This window comes from Cyprinus carpio, chromosome B4, assembly GCF_018340385.1.
Source record: "Cyprinus carpio isolate SPL01 chromosome B4, ASM1834038v1, whole genome shotgun sequence".
NCBI classification, from domain to species: domain Eukaryota; kingdom Metazoa; phylum Chordata; class Actinopteri; order Cypriniformes; family Cyprinidae; genus Cyprinus; species Cyprinus carpio.
In genome coordinates, this window is record NC_056600.1 from 7,488,871 (window position 1) to 7,501,880 (window position 13,010).

A 13,010-nucleotide genomic window follows, 5' to 3' on the forward strand; every position below is an offset into this window, starting at 1 on the left:
ATTCGTTATTGAAACAGTCTTGACAACAGTTTTGTCTTACTTTTACTTCAAGTGCGAGCCTACGGCCCTGGCCTAAAGGGAGGTATTGTGGGTAAACCCGCTCCATTTGCCATCGACACCAAAGGTGCAGGTACTGGGGGTCTTGGGCTGACTGTGGAGGGTCCGTGTGAAGCCAAGATTGAGTGCCAGGACAATGGAGATGGATCTTGCTCGGTATCCTATCTGCCCACTGAGCCTGGAGAGTATTCCATCAACATCCTGTTTGCTGATGCTCACATCCCTGGTTCTCCCTTCAAAGCCATGGTACAGTCTGTCTTTGACCCCAGCAAGGTCACAGCTAGTGGACCAGGGCTGGAGAGAGGAAAGGTCAACGAAGCGGCTTCATTCACGGTGGACTGCTCTAAAGCAGGCGAGGCGGAGTTGACCATCGAGATTATTTCAGATTCAGGAGTGCAGGCTGAGGTTCATGTCCAGAATAACAGCGATGGAACATATTCTATCACCTACATCCCTCCTTTCCATGGAATGTACACCATCACGATTAAATATGGAGGACATGCAGTGCCGAAGTTCCCTGCAAGGGTGCAGGTAGATCCTGCTCTCGATACCAGTGGAATCAAGGTCTACGGTCCAGGAGTGGAACCCAGAGGTACAGTAAGACGGCCCATTTTAAATGCGCTTGTGTTTAGTACCATTGTGTTTAGAAATGTGCTTCAAAACTTGGTGTATTTGGACAGGGGTGCTCCGAGAGGTCACTACACATTTTGTCGTTGACACTCGGGTTCACAGCAAGATGGGTGGAAACCACATCAAAGTTCGTATTGTTAACCCAACGGGTGCCAACACTGATGCGTACATCACTGACAAAGGAGATGGCACTTACAGAGTGGAGTATACACCATATGAGGATGGTAAGATATCCAGTACATAGTTTTTTTTTTTTTGCTGAACTGACTTTTAATTTAGATGAATCATGCACACATTTTAAGATCATTATTAGTGATTAAATGAAATGAAATTTTAAATTAAACAAAAATGACCAAAAAATAAATAAAAAACTTCACAAAAAAAACAAAAACCTTAAAAAAAATCACCATTTTATCAAAATCATTAAAAATAGGCAACACTTTATCTAATCAATTCATTTTCTTTTGCATATTCTTGACTCTTTTGGTGCTCATTTCTTTGGAGATTACTGCTTTGTAGCACATTATTTGTCCATGAGTCAGAAAGAACAAATTATTAATAGTACTAGAAACTGTAAAAAGTGAAAATCCTCAATCCATGGGCCTGTAGGTAGTAAAACCAGACTACGCCATAATTCTCTCCTTCTCTCTGTCAGAAAAATGTTATCCATGCACACTGGGTTGACATGCAATTACTAAAGATTATATAGTTTGCATAAAGTCTGTCATTTTCTTGCTTCATCCTGACTGAAGCCGGCCTGTGTTTCCACCCCTAGTCTTTATTAATTTAACAGGCCATATTGGCATTTCTTCTGAACTGAACCTCCCTTTCCTACCCGAGAATCATGGGACACACACACATATACTCAGAGCTGTCTTTTATTCTGAGCACGGCTGCTGTATTGATTTTTCTGTGTGGAGATCAGTGTTGCGAGATGAAAATTCATTCATTGTTCATTGTGTTTTGAGCAGAGACTGCTGATGTCTGTTTCCCCATGATGCCTTGATAATATTCAATCACAACTATCGATTGAGACTGAGAGAGAGAGAGAGAAAAAAAACAGCCCCTCTCTCTATAGCCACACAGTCTCTTCCTATCAAAGAAGGCAGTTCTCTGACAGGATAAGATGCACTGAGGCACCATTAAAGTCAGCCAATCAGATCAGAGCTTGCCAGAATGAGAAAGTACTTTCCAGCATCATATTTATAGGTGAAAGAGTGCTGTTATTTTGTCTTTGTGCAGGTGTGCATCTGATAGAGGTGCTGTATGATGACGTACCTGTCCCCAAGAGCCCATTTAGGGTGGCAGTAACTGAAGGTTGTGATCCCAGCCGTGTACGTGCCTACGGTCCTGGTCTGGAAGAGGGTCTGGTCAACAAACCCAACCGCTTCACTGTGGAGACCAGGTACATATTTCTACGAAAACCTGCTGTTGAATATGAACATGTTCTGGAATGGCCTCATTTGGAAACATCGAGTCAAACACAATAAGTCTGAAGTACTATCTATGAGCCATTGTTTTTTGTAATCACAGATGCTTTTTAAATAGTTTGCATGAAAAAAACAACAACAACTCAATTCCATTCACTGGGAGTGACGAAAATTAAGCAGTAACCCCTATGTGAATAGTTCTGGTGTAAAACAAATCTGGTTTACTAGTTTAAACTTTGGTGTTTGCATGCTTTGGACTGGATGTGAACAGGGCTGAATATACTGTAATTGCATAACTATTTTTAGATTTTCTCCCATGTCTGTATTTTCCTCTCTTTCAGGGGTGCTGGCACGGGTGGTCTTGGATTGGCCATCGAGGGTCCATCAGAAGCTAAGATGTCTTGTAAAGATAACAAAGATGGCAGCTGTAGCGTGGAGTATATTCCTTTCACTCCTGGAGAATATGACGTCAACATCACTTTCGGAGGTCTGCCTATCCCAGGTATGATGTAATTTCCTTCTGTCTAACTCATTCCATGGTTTGTGAACTCAACATGCTAATTATGCATTGACATTGAATTTCAGCAGTATGAGTATATGAGAGTGTTAAGATGTTTCATGACAGTTTGATTTAATGCTTGAATATTTCATACCTCAGGGTCTGTTTTAGCATTTTCTGAAGGAAAACGGTATAACTGTACAATTTCTGTGGGTTTTTAGGTAGCCCGTTCAGGGTGCCTGTGAGGGAGCTGGTGGATCCAAGTAAGGTGAAGTGTTCTGGTCCTGGTTTGGGGAGTGGAGTAAGAGCCCACGTCCCTCAAACCTTCACCGTGGACTGCAGCAAAGCTGGACTCGCCCCACTAGAGGTGCTTCTGTATGGACCCACAGGTGAAAATAGATTGCACATAGAGTTTGGACAAAGTTCTTGACGTGCATAAATACAATTTAGCTTTTAGAATACACTATAATACCTGGAATACTGACTTAAAATGTATGTTTGTGTTTAGTGAACATGAGGAAGTGGTTTCTATGCATTTTGATACTTAATATCTATAAAACGTCTATATAAATTCTATATAAATATCTATAAATATCTATCATAGTCATAAGTAATTTAGCAGTGTCCCCCTCTCAGGATTTAATGATGCCATTTTCAAGGCATTCTATCAATTTTAAACTACAACTTTATAGTTGTAATTTTATTGCAACTTTGCTGGTTTTTGGATTTAATAAATAATACATTTTACCAGTGAGGGGCATGTATTTCATCCAATAAACTTTTAGTATTGTACACTACCTTTCAAAAAGTAAGATTTTTTTAAAAGAAAAGTAATACTTTTATCCAGCAGGGATGGATTAAATTGCTCATAAGTATTTAAAGACTTCAAATTCAAATGATGTTCTTTTTAAATTTCTTTTAAAAAAAGAATCCAGAATTTTTTTTTTATCAAGGTTTCCACAAAAATATGAACCTACATTTTTTAACAGTAGTGTACATAAAAAATACAAATTAGGTTATAAATGACTGTAAGTTAAAGGACATGAGGACCATAGCTTTAGTTCCACGTTTATGCATAAGGTTGTAATGACCTTGAAAATGACAATCTGGTGCTGGAGAAAGTCCTGGATTTGCATTCAGTAATGTCCATTTGAAGCCTGCAGAGACATTCATCAACAGTGTTTTACAGTTGTCTAGACTGGATGACAGGCATGCAGAGAGCTCAACTGTGTTGGTATTCTAGGGTTGACAGAGCCAGTGAATATCACAGACAACGGTGATGGCACACACACAGTGACCTACACTCCTGCTAAAGATGGACCTTACACTGTGTGTGTCAAATATGCAGACCAAGAAGTGCCACGCAGGTGAGCGGGCTGCTTAAAGTATTAATAGAGTCTTAATATTCATGAGGCGAATAGACTATGCCCAAATCTTCAAAGCTGATTTTAGAAATGAGATGTATGTGACTCTGTTTCCCCCTCTTCAGTCCATTTAAGATCAAGGTGTTGCCTGCTCATGATGCCAGTAAAGTTCGTGCCAGCGGTCCGGGACTGAACGCTTCTGGCGTTCCCGCCAGCCTGCCGGTGGAGTTCACCATCGATGCCCGTGACGCAGGCGAGGGTCTTCTCACCGTACAGATACTGGTGAGTAACAACAGCACTCGCTCAGGCCTCTTTTTTGACATGTTTTAAGACAGAGGTTGCCCTTGATGATCACATGTGCTTTAACGGCCACTGTCCCCCCTCCGCTTCCCTCTGCCCTGACCTCTGACCCCTTCCCTGCTGTCGCTGTAGGGTCCGGATGGGTGCAGGCAGGAGGCCTCTGTGTTTGTGGAGGACTGGGGTAGGAGGGTGTGGGAGAACCACATTGTAAAGGGCACCATCCCCTTCCATATTCTTAGGAAAGGATGTGTAAGGCGGCCCCTCCTTTCGGCCTCCTCTTGTTGTTACAACTCACCATGTCTGGCGTCCCTCCCATTAGCCTTGGGCCCCTAAGCGGTCATGAACTGTCCCCTTGCTACTGTACTCCCTACCCCAGTTCCCCTGCTCCTTTTGCTGCTTTTCTCCTTAATTGTTTCCTAGTTTTGCCTTAGTTATTCCCTAGTTCTGAATTCATTCTTTAATAATGCCTTTTGTTCTATCTATCTATCTATCTATCTATCTATCTATCTATCTATCTATCTATCTATCTGTCTGTCTGTCTATCTATCTATCTATCTATCTATCTATTTATCTGTCTGTCTATCTATCTATCTATCTATCTATCTATCTATCTATCTATCTATCTGTCTGTCTGTCTGTCTGTCTGTCTGTCTGTCTGTCTGTCTGTCTGTCTGTCTATGTACTGTACATCACTTTTTGTGTCTTCTTGTTTCATATACACCATATTCCTTTGACACTGAAGTGCCTGAAGTGACTTGGGAATTGTTTCTTGAGGGTGATCCTTATTTTATTTTTTTTTATAATCATACTACTTTCCATTCTGAAAAGGAAGGGAGAAAACTTCACTCAAACCAAAACCAAACTGCACACATGCAAAAGCATCCAGAAACATCTTTGTCTTGCACAAAAGTGCAGTTTTTGAATGTAAGAGTGAACCTTTCTCCCAGGCAGCCATACTTGATCATTTTGTATCGGTCAAGGGAACTTTATACCCTTAATGTTGCCCTCTAGTGGTCTCTGTGGACTGACCTGTCATTAGATTTAGGCTAAAACCCTACATGTGGTTTTCCACTACATGACTAACAGTCAGACATGCCTGCTACTGTATGCAATCTGTATGAGGAATAGTGCCTTGTTTAATATCGGCTATGTTTATTTCAGCAAGTTCTAATAGAACTTATTCAAATAAGAAATAAGATTTTATATGCAGGGTCAAAAGAGCCTACGAATATATAGACACACATACACATTCCCTCATTCCCATGAACAAAGTTTAACAACTCATTCATTTTGCAGGACCCAGAAGGAAAACCAAAGAAAGCCAACATTCGAGATAACAGAGATGGAACATACACCGTGTCATACGTCCCAGATATGACAGGACGCTACACTATTACAATCAAATATGGTGGAGATGAGATCCCATACTCACCCTACCGCATACATGCGCTGCCCAGTGGAGATGCCAGCAAATGCCATGTGACAGGTCAGTTGTATGTCTACGTCTATGTGACATATTGCTTTTTTAAAATGTTATCTTAGTAGTCTAGTTTATTTTTTGAAATGGCATCTTATGCTCATGAATCTTAACAGCTCTTTTTGTTGATTTGCAGTGTCAATTGGGGGACACGGATTGGGTGAGTTTTTTGAAAACATCATCAGTTACCTACATTGAACTTTGCAAGTCTTTTCATGTAGGATCAGTTTAGGCCTTTTTTTTTCATTGTGGTGACCCAGTGTACATGAATTCACACTATAACTCTCTGAATGGTGTAGTAAGATAGCTTTATTGTGATTGCTGTGTCATGGACAGGCTCTGGGCTCGGACCCACTATTCAAATCGGCGAGGAGACCGTTATCACTGTGGATGCAAAAGCTGCTGGGAAGGGGAAGGTCACCTGCAAAGTGTCAACTCCAGACGGGGCGGAGCTAGATGTGGATGTGGTGGAGAACGCGGACGGGACATTTGATATCTATTATACTGCTCCAGAGCCTGGGAAATACGTCATAACCATTCGCTTTGGCGGAGAGCACATTCCCAACAGCCCCTTCCATGTGGTGGTGAGCACCTACTTTTTGAAAGAAGCATATAATGCTCACCATGTCTTCATTTATTTAAAATTAAAAATACAGTCAAAACAGTAATATTCTGAAATATCGGTTTTCTATTTTTAATATATTTTAAAATATAATTTATTCCTGTGATGCAAAGCTGAATTTTCAGCATCTTCAGTGTCACATGATCCTTCAGAAATCAATCTAATATGCTGATTTGATTCTCAGGAAATATTTCTTCTTATTATCAATGTTTAAAACAGTTGTGCTGCCTAATGTTTTCTGTAGAAAACAAGATTTTTCTCCAGGACTCCTCATGAACAAACATTCAAAATTACAACATTTATTTTACATAAAACATTTTTGTAACAATGTAAAAGTCTTTATTGTTACTTTTGATCAATTTGATGCAATCCCGCTGGTGCAAAATATAAATTTCTTAAAAAAATTACTGACCCCAGACTTTTGAACAGTAGTGTATATGTTATATTTGTATTTTTTTATGCAAATGATCATAAACAGATTCAAAATATGGCTGCCAGTGCATGGTGTGTTTTTACAAAACAATTATTCTCCCAAATAAAAAATTTTTTGTGCCTCATTCATTGAGATTACGTTTAACTTAGCAATTCAATTCCAGTTCCGTGGGTCGAATTGAATTAGCTGCATGTAAATGTGTGTCGTGTGAAGCCTTAAACATGTGACCACCTCCTTCTCCAGGCATCTGATACCATCCCTATAATCGAGGAACCATGTGATAAACTACAGTTACAGCAGCCCTACGCCCCCTACCAGGGCTACACCCCTCACTGGGTACACACCACCCCTAGTCATCAGATAACATCCTAAACACTCTCTGCTCCTCCGCCTTTATCATTACACCTTTTCATTTCATCCATCTTTGCTTACGTTTCCATGAGCTTTACTGCTGACTGCTTATTAAACAGCTAGTTGGCTGATCATGCATTCGTAGAGTTAATGAATAGGTTGTTGATCTCCTATGGCAGAGCCATTGTTTTGCACAAGGTTCTTTGTAGTTGCTGCTTTTATGAATTTATTTCATCTACTGCTGCCCAACCAGCCTATGCCCTTGTCTATTTTTTGTTTTCCAGCCATTAACCCTTTGCACGCACTTAGATCTTCTCACTGTACTTAGTTGGCAGTGCAGTGATGCTAAAATCGCTTTCTTTTTAAGCCACGGAGGAACCAGTCACTGCAGTGGATGCCATGGAGCCAATGCTCCGCCCGTTCAATCTGGTGATTCCATTTACTGTGCAAAAGGGGGAGATTACAGGTATTAACACTTATTAAAAATAAAAAATAAATTATAATGGTCAGAGGTGCAAGGAAGCATGCATCTTTTCACAAAGGCCTGTGGAATTCAGTATTTGCAAAGATGGCATTTTTTTCTTTTTAGGTGAGGTACGTATGCCCTCTGGTAAAACCGCCCGTCCCCACATCACTGATAACAAGGATGGGACTGTGACGGTCAAATACGCCCCCACTGAGAAGGGCCTACATGAGATGGACATCAAATATGATGGGAACCACATACCAGGTATCAAAACAATTAGAGGTTTGCTTCTCTAAAATCTGTAAATGTAATAATTGTGCTATAATTGGTCTGTTAAATCAGTTCTGTTTTCATCTTTAAACTTTAAGGCACACTCTATCAATATCTCTCTTACAGGAAGTCCGCTGCAGTTCTATGTGGATGCCATTAACAGTGGGCATGTGAATGCATACGGCCCTGGTCTGAGTCACGGCATGGTCAACAAACCCGCCACCTTCACAATCGTCACTAAGGACGCTGGAGAAGGTAGTACACACACACCAAGCCTGGCAGCCTCACAGTCACATTGCATTAGTCTCACATTGCCAGACTTCTGACTGCCCACATTGCTCTCTCATCTTCTCTCAGGTGGTCTGTCTTTGGCAGTGGAAGGCCCTTCTAAAGCAGAGATCAGCTGTAAGGATAATAAAGATGGCACCTGCACTGTGTCCTACCTGCCAACGGCCCCAGGAGACTATAATATAATCGTCAAGTTTGATGACAAGCACATCGCTGGAAGCCCCTTTACAGCCAAGATCACAAGTAGGGGTTTTTATGTGCCCAAATATGGGTATGAGAGAGAGAAAGAAAGGATGAACAAGAGAGGGCAAAGTTATGTCTCTCCATAACGTCTGTGAAGCACTAAATTAGCTGCCGTGTGTGTTTATGTGTGTGCGTATGCCTTCACACCTGGAGAATTTAACCACATGTGAAGTGTTTCTAAAAGTAGGAGCCACTTCCTAAGAGTTTTTAGAAACAGGAAACAGCTGTTTCCCCCCTCCTTCAGTCTCACTCTCACTTTGCCCCTCACAACACTGCTCTCCACAACGGAACTGGGGTTGCACCCGCACAGTAAATGTTTATTTTTAATAAGTGGATTATATTTGATTTATTTTTAATAACTGGATGTTTTATATATATATAATATATATATATATATATTATCTATATTATATATATATATATATATATATATGTACACTGACGTTAAAAAGTTTGAGATCAAAAATTTAATTGATCAAAAATACAGAAAAAAACAGTAATATTGTGAAATATTATTGCAATTTCTAATACTGGTTTCCTAATTTAATATATTTTAAAATATAATTTATTTCTGTGATGCAGCGCTGAATTTTCATCAGCCATTACTCCAGTCTTCAGTGTCACATGATCCTTCAGAAATCATTCTAATATGATGATTTATTATCAGTGTTGAAACTGTTGTGCTGCTTATTATTATTTTTTTGGAACCTGTGATAATTCTCTTTTATGAATAAAAAGTTAAAAAGAACAGCATTTATTCGAAATAGAAATCTTTTCTAACAATATAAGTCTTTACTATCACTTTTTAAAAAATCAATTTAACTGAATAAAAAGTATTTATTTCTTAAAAAATATTTTGAATAGCACTTTATATTATATAATACAAAATTTCCATTTCCAAAAAAACACAAAACACTAATCAATTTAACTATAATGGTCCAATTAAAAGCCAAAGAATCCTTAAAAAAAAGTATCACAGGTCTCAAAAAATATTAAGCAGCTCATCTGTTTTTAACATTGATTATAAATCAGCATATTAGATTGATTTCTGTAGAATCATGTCACACTGAAGACTGGAGTAATGATGCTGTAAATTCAGCTTAACATAACATAACATAACATAACATAACATAACATAACATAACATAACATAACATAACATAACATAAATTATTTTTAATTATTTTCTGTCTCATTCTTAATGAGGTGATGACTCCATGAGGACGTCTGAGCTAAACGTTGGCACAGCCACAGACGTGTCACTGAAGATCACAGAGACGGACCTGAGCTCCCTGACTGCAAGCATCAGAGCCCCATCTGGCAACGAGGAGCCCTGCCTGCTGAAGAGACTGCCAAACCGGCACATCGGTAAGTCACACGTCAAGCCTGCCAGCACCTACATGCGTCACGACTGATAAAGCAGAATATTCATAAGCCAAATCATATTATTTGTGTATAGATTCAGTTAATAAGGGATTTTAAAGACCCCAAATTTTGAGTTTTCAACAGTAAGTTCAGCTAGGACTTATTGAAGTTTGTTTACACCCCTGCAAACAAGAGGAGTCACCAGTATTTATGTACATTTTCCCAGAAGATGTGAGAAGATTGTGAGACTGCAAATGTAATGTTAACACTTTTAGAAAGATGTCAGTAAACAAACTCTAGATTGTCTGATGAGGTGACGCCCGTAGTGTTTTCCTCAAAAATACCCAATTTGAGACTAAAAGCTCCTTCCTGCGATTTCAAAGAGAACCAGTTATCAGTTCAGAAAATGCTTTTGATGTAAAGCCAAACCCTGAGGCCTATATTTTTTTGTTGGATATGATGGTGCTGCCATAAAATACTAGGTAAACCTGAGCAAAGAACTCATTCCCATTGCTCTTTGCCTTCAGGAATATCCTTCACTCCTAAAGAGGTGGGTGAGCATGTGGTCAGCGTGAAGAAGAATGGAAAACACGTGACCAACAGCCCATTCAAGATCATGGTGGGCCAGTCTGAGATCGGAGACGCCAGTAAGGTGAAGGTGTTTGGGAAAGGACTGATTGAAGGACACACCTTTGAAGTGGCTGAGTTCATTGTGGATACCAGAAGTGCAGGTAAATGGTATTCTAGGATATTTGTGGCTTCCATAATGCACTTAAGGTACAGACATACTACACTATGATGGAAAATATTTTTATTTTATTTTTTTGGAGGCAAAATTTCAACATTTTACCAAGCAACTTTCTGTTGGTCATTGCGGCAAATTCGTAGGATTGCCCTTCGATTGCCCTTGTGCAAAACTCTCAATCTTACAGTTTCCTATTGAAATGAATGGAAATTTCACAGAGCAACAGTAAATTTTACTGCACTTTTGACACAAACGTTTAGCGTTATCTGACTGGATGTGTAAAATTTGTCATGCACACTGAATGCATAAACTAGCATGTGTGTACAAATTGGGATTTATGAACGTTGGATTCACTTAACAGTCGTGCTTCTTTTGCAAACTGTATTTAATCATAAAACCCACTGGTTCTGTTAATCTGTTATAGGTTATGGAGGTCTCGGTCTGTCCATCGAGGGACCCAGCAAAGTTGACATTAACTGTTCGGATGTGGAAGATGGAACATGCAAAGTGACCTACTGCCCAACCGAACCCGGAACTTACATCATCAACATCAAATTTGCCGACCAACATGTGCCAGGTACAGCATAACCCTCAAACTGAAGTCTCTTTAACATGCTTTCCTTCTGAGATGTGTGACTCTTTTAAACACTTCATGTTGTTCCACAGGAAGTCCATTTACAGTGAAGGTTCTGGGCGAGGGAAGAATGAAGGAGAGCATCACCAGAAAGAGGCAGGCGCCCTCTATTGCCACGGTGGGCAGCACTTGCGACCTTAACCTCAAGATTCCAGGTGAGGAGAGAATGAATGAGGTGTCAAGCCTTTACAAAATCACATGCTGTCTAGTAGATACTGCATTTGGTTGGAAACTTACTTAACGAGAATTAAAAAAGTATGTTCGATGCAATATAAATATGAGTTGCATAATTTAAGTTAATTTGTATTACTTTAACCATGTTGTCACTGTCAAATGACCTACCAGCATCAGTCACACTTCACTGGCATTCACAACTACTCTCTTGTGGCCTCATGGGATAATTTTTATGTGCACTTCAGAATCTCGCCAGAAGTAGGGTACTTTTCGCCTATTGTTGACATACAACTAATTTTTCGCCTACTACTACTATAGGCATATTCAGACATAAAGCTTGTCTCTTTTTCCACCTGTTTGCCACTGTCACACGTGTCACTTCCTGTCTCCTCAATCAGAGTGGTTCTGTATGAAACTGTATACAATTTAATTTGTTTTGATTTAAAAAAAAAAAAAAAAAGAATACAGAATTTGTTTCTGCTCGGAAGCATGCATTTCCTGTTTCTCCTTTTTCATCGCTTCCTTTCTTCTTCCTTCTTCTCTTTCCTTCTTCCTCTATCTTTCGGGTTCTACATCTGTAGGGAACTGGTTTCAGATGGTGTCGGCCCAAGAGCGGCTCACGCGTACCTTCACCCGCAGCAGCCACACCTACACACGAACCGAACGCACCGAGATCAGCAAGACCCGTGCGGGCGAGACCAAACGGGAAGTGCGGGTGGAAGAGAGCACCCAGGTGGGGGGCGACCCATTTAGGGACGTTTTCGGTGGATTCCGGGGCAGGGAGAGCCGGGGAACCTTCAGCAGCGCCCAGGGCCGACAATCAGAGGGTGTGTGTGTGTGTGTTAATCTCTGGTTAAAGGGTAGTTCACCCAAAAATAAACATAAGCCCATCTTTTACTTACCCTCAAGGCATCTTAGGTGTATATGACTTTCTTCTTTCAGATGAATTCAATTGGAGTTATATTAAAAATTGTCCTTGCTCTTCCAAACTTTATAATGGCAGTAGGTATTTTTCTTTACAAATCCTTGCTTTGTACTTCTGATTCATCGTACTTCTAATTCATGACCGATGTTTCGTTTTGAAACGGCTTCCACATACTGTACGACAGTTAGGGGAAGTGAGAGAAAAGTGTTTATAACGTTGTAAATATGGATATTTTTCTTACAAAAATGCATAGACTTGCTACAGGAGGCCTTTATTCACCCTCCTGAGCCATGTTTTATTATGGATGTATGCGCTTTGCTTGACTACTTTTAGATTGTTGAAAAAAAAAAAACACCCACTCAGTGCCATTATAACACTTGGAAGAGCAAGGACAATTTTTAATCTAACTCCGATTGGATTCGTCTCAAGGAAGAAAGTCATATACACCTTAGGTTGCCTCGAGGGTGAGTAAAACGTGCTGATTTTCATTTTTGGGTGACCTAACCTTTTAAAGAGATAATTTAGGTCCTTATTTATTTATTTTTTTAACTATCATCTTGCCCAAAAAAATTGATTTGAAATGAGGTGATACCAGAATTTAAATTTTTTTAGTGAACTATCCCTTTAAGTTTTGCAGCTATTACAAGTTTCTTTTTGTGTTACTGTGTATGTGCATATGATGTCATGGTATGTGTGTGTTTATGGGGTTTTCGGCGGGAATGAGCGCACACTTTCCA

The 13,010-nt window shown here is 39.8% G+C and overlaps 1 protein-coding gene across 5 annotated transcripts in view; it reads left to right on the top strand.

Moving 5' to 3' along the window:
- The window catches only part of LOC109051217 (filamin-C-like), a 50,963-nt gene that overhangs the window by 32,841 nt on the left and 5,112 nt on the right, over positions 1 to 13,010 (top strand). For 2 of the 5 annotated variants that reach the window (XM_042721819.1, XM_042721821.1), the window contains 20 exons: positions 52 to 649; positions 738 to 911; positions 1,930 to 2,092; positions 2,459 to 2,619; positions 2,838 to 3,005; positions 3,860 to 3,983; positions 4,106 to 4,262; positions 5,577 to 5,766; positions 5,894 to 5,917; positions 6,094 to 6,341; positions 7,056 to 7,148; positions 7,530 to 7,629; positions 7,753 to 7,893; positions 8,026 to 8,154; positions 8,257 to 8,430; positions 9,637 to 9,798; positions 10,323 to 10,526; positions 10,965 to 11,117; positions 11,207 to 11,329; positions 11,930 to 12,175. In XM_042721819.1, the coding sequence (XP_042577753.1) occupies positions 52 to 649; positions 738 to 911; positions 1,930 to 2,092; positions 2,459 to 2,619; positions 2,838 to 3,005; positions 3,860 to 3,983; positions 4,106 to 4,262; positions 5,577 to 5,766; positions 5,894 to 5,917; positions 6,094 to 6,341; positions 7,056 to 7,148; positions 7,530 to 7,629; positions 7,753 to 7,893; positions 8,026 to 8,154; positions 8,257 to 8,430; positions 9,637 to 9,798; positions 10,323 to 10,526; positions 10,965 to 11,117; positions 11,207 to 11,329; positions 11,930 to 12,175 (3,532 nt within the window). The remainder of the gene's footprint in view (positions 1 to 51; positions 650 to 737; positions 912 to 1,929; positions 2,093 to 2,458; positions 2,620 to 2,837; positions 3,006 to 3,859; positions 3,984 to 4,105; positions 4,263 to 5,576; positions 5,767 to 5,893; positions 5,918 to 6,093; positions 6,342 to 7,055; positions 7,149 to 7,529; positions 7,630 to 7,752; positions 7,894 to 8,025; positions 8,155 to 8,256; positions 8,431 to 9,636; positions 9,799 to 10,322; positions 10,527 to 10,964; positions 11,118 to 11,206; positions 11,330 to 11,929; positions 12,176 to 13,010) is intronic. The other 3 variants (XM_042721822.1, XM_042721823.1, XM_042721820.1) reach the window with 2 other exon arrangements.